Source organism: Lineus longissimus, chromosome 7, assembly GCF_910592395.1.
Source record: "Lineus longissimus chromosome 7, tnLinLong1.2, whole genome shotgun sequence".
NCBI lineage: Eukaryota > Metazoa > Nemertea > Pilidiophora > Heteronemertea > Lineidae > Lineus > Lineus longissimus.
The window spans coordinates 576,776-601,615 of NC_088314.1; the positions used below are offsets into that span (position 1 = coordinate 576,776).

Genomic DNA, 24,840 nt, shown 5'->3' on the forward strand with positions numbered 1-24,840 from the left:
TATGAAGACAAGGTCTGGCAAGAACACTCATTCCACAAGCCACAGCAATCATCCACAAATACTCGCCTTCACCGGTAATATGCAGGATCTCTGAAGGCGCCCCGTGAGCACCATCAAGATTGTGGTTTAATCGTAGGTTGAGTGGTCGTGAGTGCTGAGTCAGGGAGTGGTGCATTATGGGCCATCTAAGCCATTCCATCCGTATATCATCCTTTGTGAGGGTCGTTCATTAGCTAATTGCATTTATTCCATCCTGGTTAGCATGGTGAAACCCCCAAGAGCTCCTGGGACTTTCTAACGCTTGCATACTGATCGGTCCTTCAGGAAACAGTTCGTTGACCCTCGCTGTGCAAGGTCAGGTGCTAATTGCCACAAACTGCATCTTGCTCCAAGGTCAGAGCTTCGATGTAGACCTGACGTATATTGGCCTAATAACACTGACAAAAAGAGATAAAAAGAGCAAATGCCTCCTGGAGCTAAGGTCGACTTCTCGCACCAAGTGGAACGGCGTTTCGAGGAAGCACCTGAGCCAACCAATCAGCACATTATTGGTGATTGGGAGTTGTTTATTTCTCATGGTTGTGTTACCATTATTGCTGAAAAACAGGAATGAATATCTTGTCCATGAGTCAGAGGTAGTGGCTGTTTCGGTGCAAGGTTTTACGCGAATGGGGGCGAAACTGAGATGGATTTCGGACGTGGCTGTGACTAAAACTGCGAGTTGTTCATTGTAGCGACTGGAATGGCATGTCAGTGGAGGATGTCCCCTATCGCCTAACACAAACCACGACCCCCATAAATCCCGTTTTCTTCCGCCATTGTCATATTAAAACGAACAAATTGGGCAAACTTATCACTTTTTGCTGATTTAGCATGTTCTATGGGTGGACGGACACTTAATACCTCGGTTACAACTCAAATATAAGAGTATTCCTGGTACGGCTAATGACAAATTGAACGTGGAACAGGGCCATAACCTTATAATGTTCCCTGGGCTATTCCTCATCATGCCCTATTGAATTTATGTCCCGATTCCCATCAGAAGTAAGAGGATATATTGGTATTGTTTTATTGTATTAGAGTCATGCCGTTTGGTAGTGATGTTGATGGAACGTTTATAGATTCGAGACTAATGTACTTGGCGCTTAACGCTGAGGCCTCTCGAACTTGTCTGGTTATTGGCTGGATAAAAGACTACCTAGTCGCCAGGTTCGGTGATGGAAGGCCTACTGTCTGCCTCATTATGCAAGGATCGTCAGTTCCTATTCTAAGTCAGATTGCCGCCTTGTTCTCAAAGGTCCTGTCCCCACTACTCAGATACCGAAGCAACTGTGTTTGGTTCCAATGTCACTGGACATGAGCAGCTGTCCGCTTCTTTGCGCAAACCTGTCTTTAGAAGGGACACAAGGGATCCCAGGCTAGGTGATAGGTTTCCAGGAAAAAGTACTTGTTCAGGCTACTCGCCTTTTGGGGGTCCTTACCAGACTGTAAACTCGTCCGAGACAAATTATGAATGTCCAATTTATCGTTGAATACTTGTTGAATCAAATCATCCTCTGTCCCCTAAGGATAACGATGGTTCGATTCTTGGTAAACGAGCCTCTGTGGACTACCCGCACATCATAGATATGTATGCAGGTTGTATAATAAGATTACTTAATGTACAGATCATTAGGTTAAAAGTTTTATAAAGACAATTAATCTTAATTACATTTTGTACTAAATAAAATTGCTATTATATGCGTGGATGATGTTGGCGCCTTTGGGACATCCGACAGTAAACAATGCGGCAGAAGAACATCATTCAATTTCTGTTTCAATACTACTACATCCTGTTGTGCCTGTTCAGAGTCTGAAGGTGGCGATTGCTCTGCTTGTCAGTTTGTGCTCATCCTTATCTCTGCTGTCGACCATGCCCTGGGCAGGTTTGCTTCCATGCCATATTCTATTCTGCGTTTTGATGGTACGTTTTCTCAGTAACCAACGTAAAGACTCACCTTCTTCCTATAGAAATCCTTCTTCTATGCTGCTTTGATAGTGCGTTATCTCTCCTCAGTAACCAACGTGCTGTAAAGACAAACCTTCTTCCTATAGTAACCCTAGTAGATTGATTCGCATCCTTTAATTTAAAGTTCCAGCAGGAAACTGATCAGTAACTTGTGTACTCAATTACTCCTGCTGTTGTACCTTAGGTCGATTTAAAGGTTCATGTGAATCGTACCTGACATATTTACGATTAGAAGTTGCTCCCTGAGTGAGCATCTTTGTTTCTCCTTATTTTCGACCTGAAATGTGCTTAAACTGATTTACAACTCTATCTGCAGAGATTTGTTGAATAAATAACATTAAATTAGAGGCTAAGACACCAGTTTTGATTAAATCCTTGTAATCATTCACCAGTTTCTTTCTACATGGTAACTGATATGATGAATGTGTAACAGAAAGTAAGAACTCCATTGCATGCTTGCTAGATTTTGTCATCATTTTGGAGAAATTCAGAAGATAATGAAATGTCTTCCCCATGATTTCTACCGTTCACCTTGAAAAGTAAAGCCAAGTCTGTGATTGATGGGGTGATTATGGTGACAAATAGATTCATACTCTGAGAGTTTATTTTTATTTGATTAACTGAGATAGCATCTTCTGAGAAGTGATATGTCATCCCTGACATTGCTCCTCACACTGCTCTGTCCAGATAACAGATCTTTTGAAAAGATCACCCGTGTTCATTCCTGTTCAAAAACATGGAACTTGGTGGACTGCTTCATGAGTTCTTGGAGGCGCACCAAAGCATTGATGGCATTATGCCATTTGAAGATCACTGAAAGCTGCTTGAGCCAACTGCTGTTGATTGCTATTGATTTTCCTTTTAGCTCACCTTTAGAATTGTCCAGGCTTAGGCAGTTTAAGATTAGATCAGATTTTAGAGCAGCAGGCTTACAGCAGTGAAATATAAGCAATTCAAAAGTCTTGAAGAGAGTCAACATATGGAGCTATCGCTCTTGTAACTCTTTTTCTGAAGCAAGTGCAAGGTGTTTGGAGAACCAGATCTTGATATGGTAGGCCATGGAAAGTGTTTGCTGATGACTTTAAAACAGCGGCTTCTCTGTATTCAGCAGCGACAGCTGCACAGTGTAACTTACAGTCACATGCTGGAAAACAACAGCCACCAAGTGTAATAATCAAACTGCTACACAGTATAACTTACAGTCACATGCTGGAAAACAACAGCCACCAAGTGTAATAATCATACTGCTACACAGTGTAACTTACAGTCACATGCTGGAAACAACAGCCACCAAGTGTAATAATCATACTGCTACACAGTGTAACTTACAGTCACATGCTGGAAACAACAGCCACCAAGTGTAATAATCATACTGCTACACAGTGTAACTTACAGTCACATGCTGGAAACAACAGCCACCAAGTGTAATAATCATACTGCTACACAGTGTAACTTACAGTCACATGCTGGAAACAACAGCCACCAAGTGTAATAATCATATTGTTTATATTTAGAGGAAAGATATTGTTGTTGCAATATCTCTTTACCTCTAATGAGCAATCGCTGGTGATATAAAAAGACAAAGTCATTAGCTAAATGTTGTATACATTACCTTCTACGGAATGCATCATTTGTTGGCAGCAGCGGGGAACGGTTGAAGCTTGCTGGTGATCGGTTACAGTGTGTGTTCACCTTGACTTGTCCAACTGCATTTTGGCAAGGAATTCATTTTGCGCTGGAGTGAAATAGACAATCTTGGCTTTAACACGTTGTCAGCTTCGTGCACCACAACTCTTGTCTCACCCATTAGCACTGCGTGGACATCGATACATTCGATAAAGGCTTTCCCTGGAGTGAAATAGACTATCTTGGCTTTAACACATTGTTAGCTTCATGCACCACAACTCTTGTCTCACCCATTAGCACTGCCATGGACATCGATACCTTCGATAAAGGCTTTCCCCAACTTCTTTGGTACTCTACTACTAGTACCTCTTTACTTATTGAAGGTCTCGACCACTTGCACGATCTCAATATATTTTGAGTATTTCTTGAGGGAGACTCATAATGAGTGAGATTAGATCTATTTGTGGGATTCCACATCTTCCAATCTCATCCCAGTTCGAATAATGTTCTTGACAAACCATCCATATGTCCTCAGCCGTAACCATGGTAATGTAAGATAATTTTCTTGTGATCTGCCGATAAAAAAACCTTGAGTTAATTAATTGGTTCAAATCTGTCATAGATTAACCTACATCTCATACAATAGTATAGAGATTTTGTAATGGCATCGGCAAAGAAGATGAAGTGGAAACACATGATTCTAGGATCCTGAACCTGTTGCCTGCATTCCACCTCAGACCTTGATTCATTTGATACACTTCGAGGGGGTTTTTGTATTTGAAATCTATTAATCTGCCTTGGCAAGTACAATATCGTAAATACTTCAGTGTAAACATTATTATATGGACTGCACTTGCTACCTGCTTGCTTAATTGGACCCATTACAGATATGAGTGATCTTGGAGTGAAGATTGAGAGAGGTATTTGACTTTGCGAGGAAACGTACAGAAGAAACAAGGTTTTTTTCGAAACTGATGATGTCAGTCATCCAAATATTGGTAGCATACGGCATCTGTTAATACAGACTGCACTGAATGTACCTTACCTGATACATGTAGTTCTTTACTGCATTCTCTTCATGTACATTGAAACCTTGGTTTTAGAATTCACTTGACCCGTTTTGAGAGGTTTTCATGAGCAAGAATCGATTCCTGAGTGTTTGTCTCAGGTGCGGTCAGTCCGATCGGAGGATAAGATCTTATGGCCCTGGAGAGGTAAATGGCTTCTTGGGTATCAAATGATGGTTTATCACATCTCTTTAATGTCCATCACCTAGTACAAGCGGTTTGTTACATGGTAGCAGAACGTAGTTTTGATCTACGGATCTGCGTTATGGGCCCACCACGACTAATTTTGCCGCTAAGTCTAATTGACTGTCATTTCGATGCGATAAGGGTTTGTTCTCCTGATGGGCGAGATCTTGCATATTTTATTTTCTGACACGATCCACCACCAAGTGAATTTCTCCTCTAATAATTACTGATAATGTTTTCTTGTTTTCTCTCTGCAGGGTCTTCAAGTAGGCGATAGAATCCTTAAAGTAAACGATGTTAGTTTTCGGGCCATCACTCACGACGAGGCAGCATACACCATCAAAACGGCCGGCCGGATTGTCATGTTTGTGACATCGTCATTAATACACAAAATGCCAAGTAAGTATTGTAAAAGGAATTTATCAAACTCTTCCTTCTTCTTCTTAGAAACCAATCCAGGTCACCAAATTTACAATTTTCCAATATTTTCTCACGATATTCTTTGATATAATGGGTATGGCCTCCTCTTTTCCCCAAGGTGGCCGATCTTCATGTCGTTTGATTTTAGGGCATGGTTGTAAATTTCTATCTCATTTCTTGGCTAGACTTCTCCTGGGCTGGCTCATTGGAGCAGACTTTTCCAACCGGCTCTTTGCCGTTATGGCTAGTAGGACGCGGGCCTATTCAGCCGTTAGGATGAAAGATATCCCTGCTCTCACTGTACACGCCGCCAACGTATCTTTCTTACGGTCATAGACAGCGATTTGTCAGCCACTCACAATCTGGCAGCTGTCGTTGCTAGTCTTGGAAAGCTTGTCAAGGTCACCTCTGTGATGGAGTATCAATATCGCCAAAGGAGAGTCCAGTTTCCTCTCATTTGTAGTGCAAATCAAATTTACTTCCTCACGGAGCCAACAACCTTGAGGCGTATTGATTATGGTAGGTGTAGTTGTTGAGGGTGAATCTTTTGGTTGATTAGTGGCCACGATAAGTTTGCTTGAGGTGCGGTGAGGGAGAGTTTTTCTTAGTGGATGTCCCTGATGGCTCATGTTACGAACTGATTCATGTTGTCACTTTCGTCGTGGGACGTTGCAAACTAGTTGATGAACAAAACCAGGTAGTCCCTCACCTCACAAAAGTCAACCAGGCTCTTCATTTGTGACGGAGATATGGAATCAAAGGAGACAGACTGATAACCATAAAAGAAGACCCAACGGTTTGCCTGGACATAGATTGTGGGCAAAAAACTAGAATGACCAATTGGAAACATCATGGACTCTCTGAGTGTTTGCTGTCTCACTCCACGCTTTGGGGTGTTGGCGAAATTGGTGTTCTCAGTCAAGCTGAGGCTCTTGATCACTTCATGAAATCCAATAATGAACAGAATGCAAGGCAGCTGAGACTTGCAAGTTTTTCACACTCAAAAGTTCACCTTGTGTACATTTTCAAACTAATGAATAATGCTTCTTATGGCAAATCCCTCATTACGTCTTGGGGCTGTTTTACTGGCGAGTTCTAATGTTGCGCTGCTTTCCTTTGAGAAGAACAATTGTCCAATAACTGAAACTTGTTGATGGAATCCGTTCAGTGCTGACAGGCTGATAGTGACAAGTATACCAACGCAGGATATTGTCAACATGGGATGATATCGACTGATTCTGGATCAGGTTGTTCGCGGCTTTCACTGGGTGTGGAGTTAAGAACGGGTTCCTCATCAATTCAATAAATGTTTTCGGTTCAGTTATATTAGAAACTGATCTTATTCGTAGATTTAGTACAACTTGCACTTTCTACTTATAAGTTTGGCTATTTCTGTCCTGTCTGTCTCGTCCATCTTACATCCGTCTGTCATTCATTTTGTTTTCACTGTCCATGTTTATTTTCACAGCAGAAGGATGGTGCGAAAACTTTAATGGTAAGAATTTCTTTGGCTGTTACTTAGTTATGTTTATGCTCCCTCTTCGACTTCAGGCCGTGCATTTGTTATGTTCAGACTCCTTCTTTTCAAGCAATCAGCAATCTTTCCTTCCTCTTACAGCTCTTAATGTATCCCTAACTACAATTAACCCCCTACTTATCACTTCTGAATGTGTTCAGTTCGATATGTAGTCGGGGTTGCCTGCTTGTGAATGGGAGAATGCGGTTAGTTGGACAGAAAAGCGCTAAACGTATGATTGCCTTTTCCTCTGATAGATTCATACAGTCCATCACTTAAAGACATAACAGAATGGGTGGTGAGACTTGACCAAAATCACATCTGCTGCTCTTCTAAAGACAATTTACTGGTATTTTGAACATGGTTGGGCATGAGTTCTATAGGGTTGTATCTTTCTCCATTCTTCTAAAGCAGTTAACTATCATCAACCCCTTTGTTGAATTTCAGGTAATTTCTACCATTGTTTTAAAACTGTCTGTGTTAACAGTATGCTGATCCCTAATTCCATCCCATTATGTTGTTTTTTTATTGTTTCAAGGACATCCCATTGTAAATGTTTTGTTCGTGTTGTTACGTCTTGTTAATGGTCTCTTGTAGCTCAATATGCTAAATGAAAGTTAGATATTTGAGTTTTTCTTCTTGCTTTGTATGAGAAGAAGCACTTTGGTTTTTTGGATGTGAATTGCGTCAGACTTAATAATAATAATAATAAATTGTTATTTGTAAAGCGCCTGTATCACTTGAAACAAATGTTCACCGGCGCTGGTGAGCTCTATTGAAAAGAAGGGTCTTGAGCTGCGAAAGGTTGAGACATCCGATGTAGCTCTCAGGGTGGGGGAAAGAGACTTAGCAAATATGACTGATAGGTCCGGAGATTGGTTTTAATATTTTTCTCCAAACATGACTAATTTTCAATTTCCGAATAAATTAAGTTGGTTGTTGTGTTGTTTTAACAGGCGAGCCATCCAATTTGATTCAAAAATTAAAATCTTATCGAAATTCAGTTTGGTTGTCAGTCTAATTGACGACTCCTTGATATTGATCTTTCTCAACAAAATTCAATCTTAAATCGCTGATAACGCATTTTTTTATATCATGGATTAAGGGAACTGAATTGGAAAATCTGATGAGTGCAGTTGATGATGTGAAATTGAAATTTGTAAACATTTTGGCTTCATCATAACCCATTGGCAGCTGCTCCACAACTCTGGCCATGAAACCACCCAAACCAATGCAGTCTGTAGCACTACCCTCCGTTCATCAAAAGGACAATACACGTCATCGGGTTGTCATCAGCAGGACCAGGGAGAGCCATGAAGCCATTAATATGTAGTTGTAATCTAGTGTTGGGTTATAGTATGTGCTGGTTATTGGCAGTTTGGTCAGCTTGTACAACTTGGGTATCATTTTCATCGCCTAATGCTGTGAATGGCTTCCTGACCTAGGACTTGAATTGGCTGTCTCAACAGTTGATGCTGTTCAGCCTTGAGTTCCCTTTACCCTTGTTGCAAGGTCGTGTCCATTGGCGATCACTTTGACCTTGTATAAAGTGGAGAGCAATCTCTTGTTTAATAGTCGATTAACACAACCATTTAGCTTGCCCAATAGACATTCGTAACATTCAACTATATATTGCTGATGATGTTCATGGGTCACTTTGGATGCCCCTTGTGAAATTAGGCCCATATTAATATTTGTTGTTTCACTTAAACTCCATCATCTTTGTCAGAATTCATTTGTAATGCTTCACTTAGTGTGTATTCGCTTTTATCCCTCTGATCCTCTGAGATTTGAAGTGGAATGTCACTTACCAATTGTTTTGAATTATTAAAAATGATGGTTGCTTACTTCCAAATGTTCTACTAATTGTTAAAAAAAGTCTTTTGCCAGCTACTCTCGTATGCAGATACTTTTGTATTTCAGCTCTTGGCGCCCTTGCTTCATCTGTGTTGGTCATCTTTTGCTGCCAAGCGTTCCGACCCACTTCGATGTCCTTTCTAACATGATGCATGTTTATATCTTTGCAGCACGGTCAGCTCCACCGAGCATGAAGGGTGCACGTGCCGTAGAGAACCTCAAGTCCATGACAGTGAAAGCCGACCCAGACGGCTGGTTGGGATGCAGCATCAGGGGGTAGGTGTTTACAGTTCGGATCGCCATGTTATTAGTCAACTGGTATGATGACACAAGAACTCTAAGATAATGTCACTTCAGACTAAGAGGATTCGAACTGACATCCTGATCATTTTGAGAAAAACGTATTTGAATAAGACCAACGTGAAGGCCAAACACTACATCATGAGGCTGCAACCTCAGTCTCCAGTTATTGCAGAACTGTATACCCAATAGGGTTCATCTGACAAACATCGATATTCTGATCAAAGCCATGTATTACGCAGACTTACCCGAAATGTCAAGCCCCTAACGTGACAGTATAGTTTAGAGTTCATGTTATAGGGTGTAATCTTGACACACTCTAACATCTTCCTTGTCCGCCATGAACCTGGTGATCTCATGTACCTTTCCTTGTCCGCCATGAACCTGGTGATCTCATGTACCTTTCCTTGTGGTGGTCCACTAAACCGATACAGCCCCAATGTGACAGTTTTCATTACACCAATGCACTTCACGTCTTTCTGATGATGTCACTTAATCCAATGAGCAACATTAACACAGAATTTACGATACAAGACGTCCCATATTTTACACTGAATACTATCACATTCATTCTGTTGCTGTGGTGAGTCTCCGCCGAGTCTAGAATAAGACACTTTATCAATGTGCGTAATGTGGTGTAACACATCTTTTATGAAACAAACGGCCTTGAGAGACTGGCAATGTGAAAAATAGTTAGTGTACATACACATGATTAAATGAAACTGCTCTTATGTTAAGGAATATTCAGCACACTGATATATCAATGGTGCACGGCAGGGGTGTGACGTTTTTTGGAGATCCTTCTTGGACATGTTAGGCAGAGGTTAGATAATGACTATGACGACTCTTAAGTTGCGGCGCTTAATCGAATTAAAAGAGCCTCATAACTCAACGTAGCTGCCGGAGGAAAGCTTTCAATTTATTTCCAAAGTTGTAAATAGCTTGTCAAATCTGAAATGCTCGGTTATTTGTAAAGTGCGTGTTTTTAAAGTATATTGTAACTATCATTCTCCTGCACCCAATAACTTCCAACAGAAATAAAGGGATGGTGTATTTCAAAGGTGGTACTCCTGAGTGATATTGCCGTCAGTGCAATGGAACTCCACTCATACAATTTTAATGGACTTTCCTCTTATACGATGATGAGAACTTGATATACCTCAATTAGATTTCTGAAGTTATATGAAACGTCTTATGAATGGAAGGGGACTTTTGTCATCAACAACCCCCGTAATATTGAAGATATCTCCTCATTGGTAAACATTGCTTGGCTAAGTGATTCGGGCATTCGAAGATAATGGTGATCACCTTAATTCACCTTTGAGACAATTTCCTTGTTCAGCATGTTCAACCGGTATCCCTGGTCGTTGCCTTTGTACAGACCAGAAGAAAAGTCACATTCCGCATCAATCATTCAGGCAAAGTCTGCAGTGGCGATCAGTAGTGTTGCTCGTTGCTTGATGTTAACATCTGTAGAAGATGGATAGGCTTGACCTTGCTGATAGGTGCAATCACTGCTACTTAAGATCGATCAAAAGGTTAAGCAGGGACTGAAAGACTTGGAATTGCTGCCGTGTGGCAACGTATGACTCCTCCAGGTAGCCTAATAATACATTTTACCACCTGTAGCCATTGTGGGGATCAAGGAGAGAATGACAGGCTTACTATACTCAGCCTCCTCTTGTAGGCTGCTGGGGTCTTTGAAGACATGAAACAATCTCAATGCATACGATATAATTACACAGCCATAAACCAAATGGGTAAGAACTCTAGGAATGATTGAAGTACATGAGTTTAATTGAATCGAACTCTGGTCTGTTTTATTCAAGTGGTGTGATAACCCACTTTGAGTCTTCAATACAAGTTCATCTGTAACATCTTGCCAAGTGGCCTTAAACATCACCATTCTACCATACAACGGCTTCCAAAATGAATAGGAATTCTCCACTTGGCTTCACATTGAATAACATTGCATACTGAAGCAATAACTATGGAAACCTTGCGGGAGTCAAGTGTATATCTTGTTGAGGATTTGGAAAGCCCTTGCTCGGATCGATACAGAGAAGGAATTCAACCTAGTGTGAAGAGATGTCGACTTACGAATGTATATGATCCATTCTTGATATATTCTTCCTGTTTCTGTGTCTATTGGTGGCATCTGTGCTCCTGGAAGGGTTGGACTGTTGAGTTGGGGCGGCTAGTTGGTGAAGAGTGGACACTGAGCTAGCATTCAAACGGAAATATTGCCATATACTTTCAGTGCTATTTGTGCGTCATCTGTGTTGTGTATGATCGTTAAACTTTGGTTAAACTAACAGCAAGTCAGGCCTTCCCTTGCCCTCTCCAACAAGGTTCCTGGTGTTACATGTAGGCCATGCAAGCAGAAATGTGGGACAGCTCTGAGTTGTTCAAGAAACATTGCAGCTTCCTCCGAATGATACCACCAATTTCTCCTGATGTAGATAACTTGAGGCACAGCATTACCATCATCTAAGTTTCACTCACTGCATACAATCTCATAGCATATTCCAACATTTTAAGCCATTAATTAATGATAAGTGCAATGTAAAGAATGGTTTCTCATGCAATAGATGGATTCATGAAAAGCATATTTGATTTGCAGTTCAGATATTTGCAGGTTGGCCTTGAAATTTCCAGAGCTGACTTGAAACTATTTTATCCTCTCCTCCACTGTTGGACTCTATTCACCCATGTGAGTTTCTGATTCTTTGACTGACAGGGATCCATTGCTCATCTCCTTAGATCTGTTAGCCCAGTTCGTATCATATGGTCGTCTGCTTTGACAGATTGGCTGTCCTTACTGTTGATAGGAGGAAGCCATAACTGGCACCAGCTTATATACCACATATGAAGTACAAAGTGGATAACCGTTTATGGTAGTTTGAGTGCTCAAATTGTATGGTTCCAAATAAAGCCCATCCCTATGGATATCCTATTTACCAGAATCATACTTACCCAAATGAGCTTTGGGATGTTGGCTGCATTGCTCCCGCATGAGTTCATTTTAATGTAATAGAAGAGAAGCTACCATGTAATTGTTTGATTGATGATCGTGCATTGTCTATTAGGAGATGCTGTTGACGTGTTGACCTTAGTTAGAGGGGGTCAAAAAGAATATCTGTGAATATATGAGTGCTTTGCCTTGTCAACATCTGTTAGTGTATGCGGTTCTGGTCTTGACGCTTGTTCACCAGCAGAGATGTCAGCCTGAAGAAAGCAAGTAAACAACCATGTCTGCATCATGACTGAGTACACTATCCACACATACTATCCCAAAGGGCAACATCAGTCGACTTTGGTCGAGGCAAAATTAGCACTAAATGAGGAAGCAAGTCGCCTTTAGGGAATAATCATTGCTTCGTCTTGGCAGTGACATGCTAGCCTTTGTTGGATGTCTGGTTAACATGCTAAACTGGTTGTCTTGGTAGCTGGCTTGTCAGTAAGGATTTAAGGCCATTATCAAATGATTGGGCTGCATCCTCATTGTCTCAGAGAGGACCAAGGAGGCCATGGTTAACAGTTGGGGTGTTCGACCCTGACTGCATCAAAGAAGACCACAGGGGTCTACAAATGTGGCTGTCCGATCCTAGTCCTCACTGTCCGAACAAGTCAGCAAGACTAAGAAAAGCAATGGTCGATTTGGCTGTTGTATCCTGAACGCCCCAAAGAACCTTGAAAATGACATGGTCATCTTTACTGAGAAGTTTCTATGGTAATGTCTAGAGAAGTTTCTATGGTAATGTCTAGAGTAGAGTCTCTGATAGTCTATGGTAGAAGCTATGGTAGTCCGATGTATGATGTCATGAATTTGCATGTTGGATGTTGCATGTACTTTTTATACAGGCTAGTAACTGCATTGAGTTAGACTTGTTCCAGTAACTGGTCAAGTACGTTGTAGGCGACCTTTCAAGTACAAGTACTATGTCAAGTACAAAATTAGAAGATGGTTTATGTGTAGCTGATGGCTATCATGGTATACAGCTGTAGTCAAAGTATGTGTGCAAAAAGGCTGCTGTACTGCCAGCTTTCCTCTGTCAATAGAAAGGATGAGGAGGACACTGTTACGAAATATACATCATGCAAAAGCAGTGGAAGAGCCGTTTTGTAGTCACCTCAATGACAGCCATTCCACAAGTCATTTGTAGCACTGGGATCACCATTCATGTTCTGCTTGTCATCCTTGAAATCCATCTTACATGCATTGCCCCTCCTAAATACCATTTCATTTCTTCTTCTTTCTCTAGTGGTACAGACTACGGGATGAACCCAATGGTTTCAAATGTGGATCCTGGATCTCCGGCAGAGAAAGTAGGACTCAAAAATGGAGATTTAGTTGTTAGGGTAAGTTTATTCCATTCCTGGCCAAAGACCTGAAAGCGACCTGATCCCTGGATTTCATAGTACAACAAAATGAAATGGAATACATGCCACTTTGACCAAGACTGCAAATTTAATCCAGCTGGTGACTGCTTTGTAAAAGTGGCTTCTTTTAATGGCCAATGAGTGTCTTTTTGGCTGGAATGAAAATGAATCATTGCTCCTAAAAAGGACAAATAACTGTATCCTTGTCTTTTCTCTGGCCAAGGCCAGTACGGTACCATCCCCGTTAAACAACCGCACAACAAACTAATTAACAATGATGTAGTCGTATTTTGCTGGCATTGGGTGTCTATCAATTGTTTTATAACAGTTGCCGCATCGTTGAAAGGTGATAAATTGTTATCTTCTGAAGTCATTTGGTTCACTGGTAACTCTTTGCCATGCCATTGTCGTTCGGATCGATAGTAATAATGCTTAAAGTGAGGGGTTTGGAACCCAGTCTGGTTAAGCTCAGGCGATGCACTCTTTGAGTAGTTACAAAAGCCACAGTTCCTCTACAGAAACTAGTGGCCCATTCTACGCCGACAAGCTCAAAAGTCCTCTTTTCATTTTCAGATGAACGGCGTAGATGTGACCTCCTTAACCCACATGCAGATTGTCACATTAGCAACATCAAGCCGGGAATTACGTCTTCTCATCAAACCCATCGAACAGCCGCAGCAACAAGGTTTGTATTAGAGGCACCACCTGTATAACACTGGTCAGAGTTAACATACTTTGTTGAGAATGTAGTGGGCAGAAACGACGTTGTGACTGCTGGAAATGAAGTTAAATGTCTGTGGAAGACTTCATACACAACTGTCCTTTTGACGAGTACATTAGGGCTTCGCATCTTATGGTGAAACGTGTCTTGTCCTGTCTTCCCCTGTCATTGGTTTTAGTAATGCTAAAAAAGGTGTTTACTAATAGTCTTGAAGCCTTTTGCCACAACTTGACGGTTGCTATTGATAGGCCTGTCGCCTAAATGCTATGCTTCGAACTTATCTTGGCAACAACTTTCCGTGGTCTTATCTTCTTTCTTCTGCACAATACACTTCGCTGTCAGTTTTGGTTTTTCTGGAGTAGTGTCTTCTACCCCTCAACTTTGCCTCACATAATACACTTTTTCTTTTTATGTTAAGGCTTATCTTGCTGAGATAGTGCAAATCATTTAGTATGTTCTGTTAAAACTGTGACATTTTTTATGAAAGCTGAAAGTACAGAATCAGTTCTAGTTACCAGGCAATGCTCAATCTGTTTAATTGGTAATTGGTCTCGATAAATCCAAAAAAAGAAGTTAATCGCATTCTACTCATGCAGATGAGGCACGTGAACCGCTCGAAGATCTCTCTGCCCATGAGAGCACCCCAACCCCAACCTTTCAAAACCAAGGAACATCACCTTCCCCCGTAGCCAGAGAAGGTACGTGGTAGTCTTACCATGCCTGATTGTCTTTTTTTGTGCAAAAGTGCTTCCAAGCTTTTGTCATTATTTGCAGTACACCCCTAAAGCTTTTAGACTTTTTATGCCAAGCCAAACCACCCCTGAGGGTTTTTTTGCAAAATGACCAAGACGTCTGCTTCTGAACCTTCTTCAGTGCTTTTTAAACCTCTGTTGTGGAATTGTCAGCTTATGGTAATTGTTTGATTTCTTGAAAGACATCTCGTTTTTCTGTCATAGATTCAAACCAAATACATTTCTCCCTTAAATGTCACAATCCCCATATGCATGTACATAAGGTTACGTGGAGCAAGGACAATATAAGTGTTGTACCTCCTTGTAGTTTGAAACTAAAACATCTAGTCGTGCGCCGCATGCTCAGTTCCCAAATGATACAAATGCTTCCCTGCCTGTATGTGTCTTAGGAATGAATACAACATCCTGAAGTTCTGTCTTACCATTGTTGTCATTCCTCACTAACTCTACCCTCCTAGAATGTTCTGGCACTCTTCTTCTTGTCATTCAAAGGACTCCATTTCTCAACCTCAATGGCTTATTCAATTTTTTTCCAAAAGCATCCTGCATCATTCATCTCCTGGTCACACCTTCTTCAAAACCCTCACATGTGCCTTGCCATACTATAACTTCTGCTACCTCGCTCACGATCGCTTCATTTCATGAGCCAGTGACAGTGTGAGTTGTATCCTCCTATGCCATTCCTGCTCGTTCACCTAAAGCAAAGGAAACAAGGTTAAGCATGGTTTGCTTCGGCTGATGACCCATCAAGCATTATTCCTAATGCCCGGTGTAATGTTTTTGAGTGTTTCTGTTTTTGAGTGTGTCCCCTCATTGTTTGGGAACGCTCAAAAATAGATTGACGAGTTTTTCTGTGTATCCCCCCTATTGAAAAGTCATGGTCTCTCTAGCTGCCTATTGTTTGGAAACACTGAAACATGGGGAACAACCACAGATGTTACACCGGCATCAATTACAAGGAACTCCCCTTGCAAAACTATCAACTTTGTTTTCAATGGGTTCTCTGGCATAGCGTTATATTGTTGACAATGTACGAACACAATTGCCCTTCCAACGTGCTGTCAATGCAATGTATTTCTTCACTAGTTCCATCTTTATATCGACTGCTAACCTACACGCAGCGGTGCGATGAACGGATAGAGCTTGCAAAGCTGTGAAAAGGAACACATCGCCAAATGTATACGAACACGTACGTTGGAACCACCGTCGGCGACCACCCGCTATGACGACCAAGAATCGCCGGCCCCGAATGGTTTCACCGGGGCTCCATTCTACTTCTTATATTGCAGCTAGCAACGCCTCGTTATCACAGTTTTCAGGTGTGTAGCCTAGGAATCCAACCTTGGGAGCTAGGGCCCTTATCATGAGGCCTGTAACATTCCACCATGGAGCAAAGAGAACAAATGGGACCTCTTGCTCTTGTTTGCTGAGTGTTCTCTATATAGTTCCTTTTCTTTTGTCACTGCAGCCCCAGTCCCAGACCAGCTACCTATGCCAGAGAAGACTGACACGGGTAAATCTCCAAGAGGGAAACGCAAACAGAAGAAGTAAGTATGATGTAGAAGAAGGTTCTTTAGAAGAAGCCCTTTACACCCTTCCTTCTTCCAAACGTTGATATTAATGGACGGTTCTTGTAAACTTGTTGACGGTAGTCGTTGGTGTTTGGGGTTTGGCTGATAATGCATCTACATCGGACAAAACCAAGTGAATTCAAACCTTTGATTGGGCAGGATGATTTGGATGAACATCACTTCCCAACCACATTGTGTTGATTCCTAAAATATATCAACTTTGTTTCAGATCTGACAAAAAATATGCCTCCACCGACGCCATCAATCACCACCATCACGAACACCCAGACCTTGCCATAGCCAAAAATGATGAAAATGAACCACCGGCAATCCGATTGGTCAACGCCACGCCGTTGATTGATGGGAAGTCGGAGGCCAAACCCACAGAAGAAGGGGGAAGTGCTAAAAATAAAGATCACGAAGAAGAACGTAAAAAGGAGAAACGAAAGTCGAGATCGAGACAAAACCTTGCTCTCGACGAGAAAGGTGACAAAGGAAGCACGCAAGGGGACAAGGTTAAAAAACGTGACCGTCTCAAGGTTGATGGTGACGGTGATGAAAAGACCCGAAGTTTGGATAGGAGGAAACTACGGAAGGAACGGGAGGAGAAGAAAGCAAAACGGGATGGGACGAAGTCTCTTGATCGGAAAGAGATGGAGCAGATCTCAAAGGACATGAAAGATGAACAGATAGAGGAGAAGAAGAAGAAACGAAAAGAGCATGCAGATGACAGAAAGCATGAGAGTAGGGAAGAGAAAAGGAGGGAGCGTAAGGAAGAAAAGGAGAAAATAGCAGAAGAAATCAAACTAAAGGAGGCAGCAGTAATAGCTAAAGAAGCCAAGGCGAAGCATGAGGCTAAGAATGCAGAGAAGCATTCAAACGATGAGACGGAACATCGGCGAAAGAAATCCGCAGAATGGTCCCGTACTGAGAGTTTTGAGGAAGCACTGCCGCAGGACGAAGGGCCGTCTGATCGCTCTACACCGATTATGAAGCAAGTCGAACATCCTGAAGAAACAGAGGAACAATCACCTGTTGCTCGGAGAGTGTCCCCACAAGAACAGAAGAAGTCTTCACCATCTCGGGAACAGAATGATGCAATACAGGCCCAGAATCAAGACTCTATTCATAAAGTCGAGAGAAAGACTCACTTTGATAAGAAGTCTTCAGTTGAGAATGAGCCGGTCCTTTCGCCTGAGAAAGAAGATCATAAAAAAGGGAGAAAAGAGCAGAAGCATGTTGAGAAACATGCTGAAACGTCACATGAGAAAGTCACAAGAAACGAAAGTCGTGAAGAAAAATTTGAAGATTTGCCCCACAGAGAGAAAGAAGTGCATCAAAATGGCCAGCATGTGGTTCAAAATGGCGAAAGCTCCCATAAAAATCATCATAATCAAAAGCATCATGAGAAGAAGAAAGCTAAACATGACAAACATTCTGAGAAGGTCCATCACGAAAAATCTCAAGAAAAAGCCCACTTAGAAGATGAGAAACCAGCAGAAAGAATTAAGAAAGATCTCTCACCAGTCAAACCAAGGCAGCCCATTGAGGTTAAAGAGGAGGAAATCCAGATGTCTGTAGCGAGTGAAGTGGCCAATGGAAACTCTGGGGGTCCTCATCACCGCGGTAAGAAGGAGCGACAAGCATCCAAAGAGGAGAGAGAGTCTCGTCGTAAAAAGACACCGACCTCTGAAGTTGATAGCGGGTTGCCGCCATCAATGGAAGATCTAGCAGACGACAGGGACCCACATAAATTAATACGCCGCATGACGCAGGAGGATTCTTGGAGTGATAACAACGCTTCGTTCGATCGCGAAGATTTTGATCCCGGCTCATTGAATCGCAAACGTCGCACATCGGTCAGTTCACAAACGACTCAGAGCACACAAACAGACATTAGTGGTGAGATCAAGGTCACAAAGGTCATGTCGGGGACGATCCGAATGAATCTTGACCAACAGGGAGATGATCCTGCGAGAATGGTGCTTTCGCCAAAAGATCATGTTAAAAATATATTTCCAATGCATTCTTCGAGTGATCACTTACATCATGACGAGGGTGCGCAAACGTATATGTATGGGTCGATAGAGGGTATCAATGATGCGAATCCGGATAGCGCATCGTTAGAGGATGCGCCTCATCGTAGTACCCGCCATGCTCCGTATAAAAAGTTAAGTCGCGCTGGTTCTGACGCGTCTCTTATGAAGAAAAAACAACATGGTATTAGTCTAAAGCACAAAGCTCCGTCTGTTAGTAACCTCATGTTGGAGTCCTCGCCTGGAGTTCGTCAACGGCCTTCTAGGTATGATAATTATAACATGGAATATCCACCTCAGATACGAGATTTGCGGCTGTTGGACTATTATGAGCCACGTGTGCGGTCATTACCGAGGGGAATGCCCGGTATTGACCGCCATGACGGAATGCACACCCTCCCTAGAAACTATTCGTTCACTCGTGGACTGCCTGACGATTATGAAGAAAGGTACTACATGAAACGTGACCCACATTCTGAGTATAGTGTGAGTTCTACGAAGGAACATGGTAATGTCAGAACAAAACTTCCAAGGGACATACATTCTGAGTACAGCATACGAACTGCTCGTGAAGAATATGAGCCTGACCGAGACCAGGCGTGGTACGATGACAGCTTAGAATCAAACTGGCGTATTCCATTAGACAAGGAGAAGAATGTGTCACATGCTGCGGACCTTCGCGGGTATGAGTCTGATCACATGATACGGCATGGTCGAGAACGAGATGACTCTGGATCAAGGTCCGTTGCAGGTGATCGGGTTGAAGGTCGGCGTTACTGTGATAGAGACTTTGAGCCAGTGCGTGGCAGGTATTACTCTGAAAAGGAGTACCGCAGGTGGTTCCCGGAACAGGAATACTCACGACGGCCGTATCTTGAACGTGATAATTCACACGAAAGACGCTACTTGGATAAGTATTACGATAGAGATTTACCTATGAAGGAGTTTATTGATAAGCCTAGAGAGTACAAGGAAAAAAGGCAGGAGAGAGAAGCCGACAGGAGTCGTGAGCAAGAAGGAGATAAAACCCTTGATCGTGACATTGAAAAGGATCGGGAAAAAGATTTTGAAAAAAGAGAACGGGAGTTTTTCGAATACAATCGTGAACAAGAATTAAAAAAGAAAGGAGAACAAAAGTTAATTGAGAAGGGGCGAGATAGAGATAATCTGGGTAAAAGGCATGAGCGGGAATACAAAGATCATAAGCAGGAGAGAAGGTTCCATGAGACAAGGGGAGAGGACGACCATTTAGACAAAACACGCGAACAAGACTACCATGAATATAGTCGAGAAAAGGGTTATACCGAGCAGAGTTATGATCCGTATGGAGAGAAAAATCGTGATCGGAATCCATATTCAGATCGAGATCGGCCGCATAGCTACGGACCTCCTGGTTACCGATGGAATCCTGAACATAATGCGCCTTATGATAAACGCGCTGAGTATGGGAGGAGGGATAGCTTGCCGAGAGAGAGTCAGTATGATAGACCTTACATGGGCCAGGCAAGGCGCAGGGAGCGGTCATTTGATTTAGGTTTAGAGCGCGAGAGATCCTTTGGTGCAATGTCATTTGGTGGTTATGAACACGAGGACAGGCGTGAGAGGGAGTATTCAGGTTCTCAAGCTTACCGGCCTGGATATGGTGAGCGGCCACTGGCAAATAGACCTGAGCCTGGTTACCCTCCACCTGAAAAAGTCATACCAGGTCGTCAAGGTATTTACCTACCAGACCCAGAGCAAGCGCGCCCTCCAGGTCCTAGTGCAGCGCGACCGTATCTCGATCCGACGTTTTTGCGGCAGCCACAGCGTTTGGCCCCTCCTTTTAACACTGAACAAACTTCATTATCCCGGGAGTCTTTAGATCATGACACAGATAATGAGCATGTAGATCCGCGGGTTAATATGTCTTCCCCTTTTGGTGTGGAACATTCGCAGTCACAGCCAACGAAAGAGAAGCCAACACTGTACCAGCAGACTGTTGGATCCTTGGAAGGGCAGGGGATACGAATACAGTGGAAGAAACCACCCCGGGAACTCGAGCAGTTTGCTCTCAAGGGCGGTCCACTCCCTTGGCACTCGCAGCAACAATACAGTCAAGACTCCGATACCAGCAGTGAAAAGTTAAGAAACTTGAGTTACGGCTATAGTAGTTTTTCTGAACCAAAATCCGCTGTGAAAAGGTTTGATTCGTCTTCACCCATTTCAACGGAGAGGGAGGAATTCCAAAACTCATCTGACTTGTCTTTCACTCAGAATCCTTTAGATTTCCATTCAGGCCCAAGTGGTGTGAATCGTTTAAGCGGTTTTCATGTTTCTCGGGCAGAACAAAACGTACTTAATGATGAGAAACCAGGTAACAATCTTGGGCGCAATGACACGTTTTTAAGCAACACAGACAATGATTTTGTGGTGAAGAATAACAAAGATATCCGTTATCCAATGGATGAATTTGACACACTGGGTGATGAGACGGACCAAATGACAATAAGTAGCCTTCCTCCTGATGACCACTGTGAAGATGGTTCAGAACAAGAAACAGGCCTGCCTCCTGGCGGTGATGGGAAGAAACCTGTGGAACTCGAAGAGCACATTGTTGTTGAGAATTCAGTAGGTTTGTCTTGTGAACCTTCCATGAATTTGGATGCACCTTTGGAAGATCTGAGACCAGCGAAAACATCGCCCAGTTCACGTCCGCCCCACATGAGACAGACCAGTGAAGAGGAGGAGTGGAATATGTAGACCATTTTACCCATGTCCATCTTTCTAGAAAGAAGTTGTCCTGGCTTGCTTTATTGGTATACGCGATGGGTAGTATAACCATCGCGTATCCTTGTCATTGGTATCCTCCAATGCAAGATGATTTCATTTCTACTGGACGTCAGGGCTATCTAGGTCACTTCATTATTGAGAGGGAATGAGTAAGATTGTTTACGTATTGGCCCACCACTGTAACCATATATCACTAGCTAAACAGGAAGTTCATGCGGTCTTTTTTGACACTTTTGAAAGATCTCAGGTCGGGGGAGTTGGTTCCTCTGATGTGGCCAAACATTTGTGCAATATGTGTTTTAGATGATGTGTCGTAGTTAGAATGGATTGTAGTTGACCTGTAGTGGACTGGAGGGATACATAACATGTTCTGCAAGTAGATACGTGATTGCAGATGTTAACAATCGATTTCATATACCGACGTTGATTTTGCATTGACAAAATTATCGTCCTACGGTTGGTTGTTTTGCCTTCAGTCCTGTGGGTTGGAGTTTGCTTTTAAAATGGAAAATTAGTCGGCTTTTCGTGATGGCTTTAAACGGGCTTTATGCTTCTTTGACGTGTAAATACTTGATTGGCTGCGATTATATAGAGTTCCATTCTCACATGTAACGTGTCACTGTTCACCTTTCATGCGTGACATGAAGAACGAACAAGTCATTTCCAAAGAGCGGGCTACATACGATTCACGATGTCACTTTTCACACTCACGTCGTGTTTTCAAACCTGAGTCAGTTGACTCGTGACAAGTGAAACATGACAAGTGACCACATGAGCCCTATATAATCGCGGCCTGGTAGATACTTCACTCACTGAGAGTGTCGAATAGGCGAATGGTAAAGCTGGGTGTAAGGTCAGAATATCATTTTGTGGAAATACTACAAAAATCCAATACGCATCCACGACGGTTGTAAAAATAATCATTTAGTCACGAAAATTTTTAAGTCTTTTTAACAAGATGAGTTTGTAAATATACTGGAACAATTTGTACAATATATATATCTATCCGATGAACTTTGTAAAGTGTTGTCATATAAGTATTTGTACATGAATTGCTGTCATCATTTCAACTCATCTGTCATTATAAAGCCTCTCTCCTCTGTGCAATATATGAAATATGCATACATGCCACCATTGATAAGTTTATACTCTCAAAAGCTATTCTTGACATGATCTGAAGTCCTGTTTCGCCACCACATGAATTGATTGGTGGTGTTACAGTGGTTCCATCTCGTCTCACCAGACACAGGCACCTTGTTGATGGAGTTCGCGAGTACATAGCAACTCTGCGCATGCAATGTGCGTATACTTACAGAACAACTTTCATTTTTTGGCATGTGTGAGCATATTTGAATTGTTTTGAAAATTAAAAATATAGGCACAATACCTATTTTTTCTGTAACCTATATGTACGGTACCTGAGTACAAGACCATGCTGAGTATCAAAATCATGACGTCTTCTATATGGCTGGGGTCAAAATGCTAAAAAATGCATAACACTTTTTGAGTTTTTCAATGGTCAGATATTCTGCCAATTAAAAACATAGCTATATAAATTGTGTCATTTTGTTATAATACATAAGTTACGTGTTGTGACTGCCTAAACCTAAATTATTCCTGGTCCACTTTGTGTATATTCAAATCTAGTCAAACAAGTATATTTCAACAAATAAAGTGTTCACATAATGACGATACTCGGCTGTTTTTTGCTCATTCCTCCATCACGGCACCAATCACTCGTGGTTTCTTGTTTTGTCACTAGCACTCCCTGGAGCCCGGCCAGACGACTTTTCTGCGATGTCACGCCCAAACACGTGGTGGGGAGATGGCCAAGCGTCTGAATACGCACCCTGATAAGGCACATCTTCTGATGGTGACAGGACAGAGGCGAAAGACATGTTGTCAGTACGCAAGACTATCGTCAGTTGTTCAAGTTAATCACAGAGGCGTTGTCGGCGGCGCTGCTGGTTGGATTACAATCAATAGCATCGTCTGCCGTGAGCTCCGATGTATAACTCGATCACTGTTACGACATCCTGCAACAATTTATGAGACGGAACTTATGGTGGCGGAACCCCTGGAATTCGTCGGTAATCAAGAATTATTGGTATCGATTCGAAAACTTTTGATCTCGTAAAAAGGTCAGGCGACATTCTTTTGAATGTCAATTTAAATCGCGAAGAAAGTTTGATGGGTATATAATTTGGTCCCACGAGGTTGCCTGCTCACTTCCCAACTTGAAACCTCAATTGGTTAACGCAAAGCCTAAGTGGTTAAGTGGTCTTGAAGCATTATATCTAGTCGTTTTAACTAACTAGGGGCGATTGGATGTGGAAAGCAACTCTTTGGGATTAGAAATTGATTTATGCTGAGTGAGACACTCGGAAAGTTTTTCACACTTGCAAGCAAGTAAAAAACCTTTCGTGTTTCTCATTAATATAAGCTGCTCAGCCAAGATCACAACGAATGCGTCGGGTTTCTGATGTATTATATCAACAGCTGCAGGCCTTTATCATCTTGCCCTGCTGGAGCAATCTGAAGGCTTGGGAGTTTCGTTACACACATATTTGAGCAACTCTTCGATGATCACTGAGAGTCTTCCTTTCTTTGTTAAGGTTGAACGCAACACAACTTCCCGTCTTCCATTGATCAGCTTTGTTCAGTTCCAACGTAACGGGCCGTTTTCCCTGCCTGCCTGCCCGCCTGCCTGCCCGTCTTCCATTCATCAGCTTTGTTCAGTTCCAACGTAACGGGCCGTTTTCCCTGCCTGCCCGCCTGCCTGCCCGTCTTCCATTCATCAGCTTTGTTCAGTTCCAACGTAACGGGCCGTTTTCCCTGCCTGCCTGCCCGTCTTCCTTTCATCAGCTTTGTTCAGTTCCAACGTAACGGGCCGTTTTCCCTGCCTGCCTGCGTGCCTGCCCGTCTTCCATTCATCAGCTTTGTTCAGTTCCAACGTAACGGGCCGTTTTCCCTGCCTGCCTGCCCGTCTTCCATTCATCAGCTTTGTTCAGTTCCAACGTAACGGGCCGTTTTCCCTGCCTGCCTGCGTGCCCGTCTTCCATTCATCAGCTTTGTTCAGTTCCAACGTAACGGGCCGTTTTCCCTGCCTGCCTGCCCGTCTTCCTTTCATCAGCTTTGTTCAGTTCCAACGTAACGGGCCGTTTTCCCTGCCTGCCTGCCTGCCCGTCTTCCTTTCATCAGCTTTGTTCAGTTCCAACGTAACGGGCCGTTTTCCCTGCCTGCCTGCGTGCCCGTCTTCCATTCATCAGCTTTGTTCAGTTCCAACGTAACGGGCCGTTTTCCCTGCCTGCCTGCCCGTCTTCCTTTCATCAGCTTTGTTCAGTTCCAACGTAACGGGCCGTTTTCCCTGCCTGCCTCTGCCTGCCTGTCTTCCTTTCATCAGCTTTGTTAAGCTTAAGCGTAACGGGTTGTTTTACCTTCCCGTCGTCCTTTCATCAGCTCTGTTCAGCTCAAACGTAACGGGTCATTTTCCCCTCCCGTCGTCCATTCAGCGCCAATCAGAATGCACTTGAACTGAAAGCTGCCAGTGCGATCAATGAGGATTAGCTAACATTATAACAAGTCAGATTTCATCGCCAACTTGCCACACTACTTACTATTTGCCTCT

The 24,840-nt window shown here is 42.6% G+C and overlaps 1 protein-coding gene across 4 annotated transcripts in view; it reads left to right on the forward strand.

The window, feature by feature from the left end:
* LOC135490710 (trichohyalin-like) overlaps positions 1-22,906 on the forward strand; it is a 45,400-nt gene extending 22,494 nt beyond the window's left edge. For 2 of the 4 annotated variants that reach the window (XM_064776094.1, XM_064776095.1), the window contains exons 4-11: positions 5,145-5,286; positions 6,776-6,802; positions 8,851-8,956; positions 13,246-13,342; positions 13,937-14,048; positions 14,681-14,782; positions 16,305-16,383; positions 16,637-22,906. In XM_064776094.1, the coding sequence (XP_064632164.1) occupies positions 5,145-5,286; positions 6,776-6,802; positions 8,851-8,956; positions 13,246-13,342; positions 13,937-14,048; positions 14,681-14,782; positions 16,305-16,383; positions 16,637-21,182 (5,211 nt within the window). In that variant the 3' untranslated portion in view covers positions 21,183-22,906. The remainder of the gene's footprint in view (positions 1-5,144; positions 5,287-6,775; positions 6,803-8,850; positions 8,957-13,245; positions 13,343-13,936; positions 14,049-14,680; positions 14,783-16,304; positions 16,384-16,636) is intronic. The other 2 variants (XM_064776097.1, XM_064776096.1) reach the window with 2 other exon arrangements.
* The last annotated feature ends 1,934 nt before the right edge of the window (positions 22,907-24,840 follow it).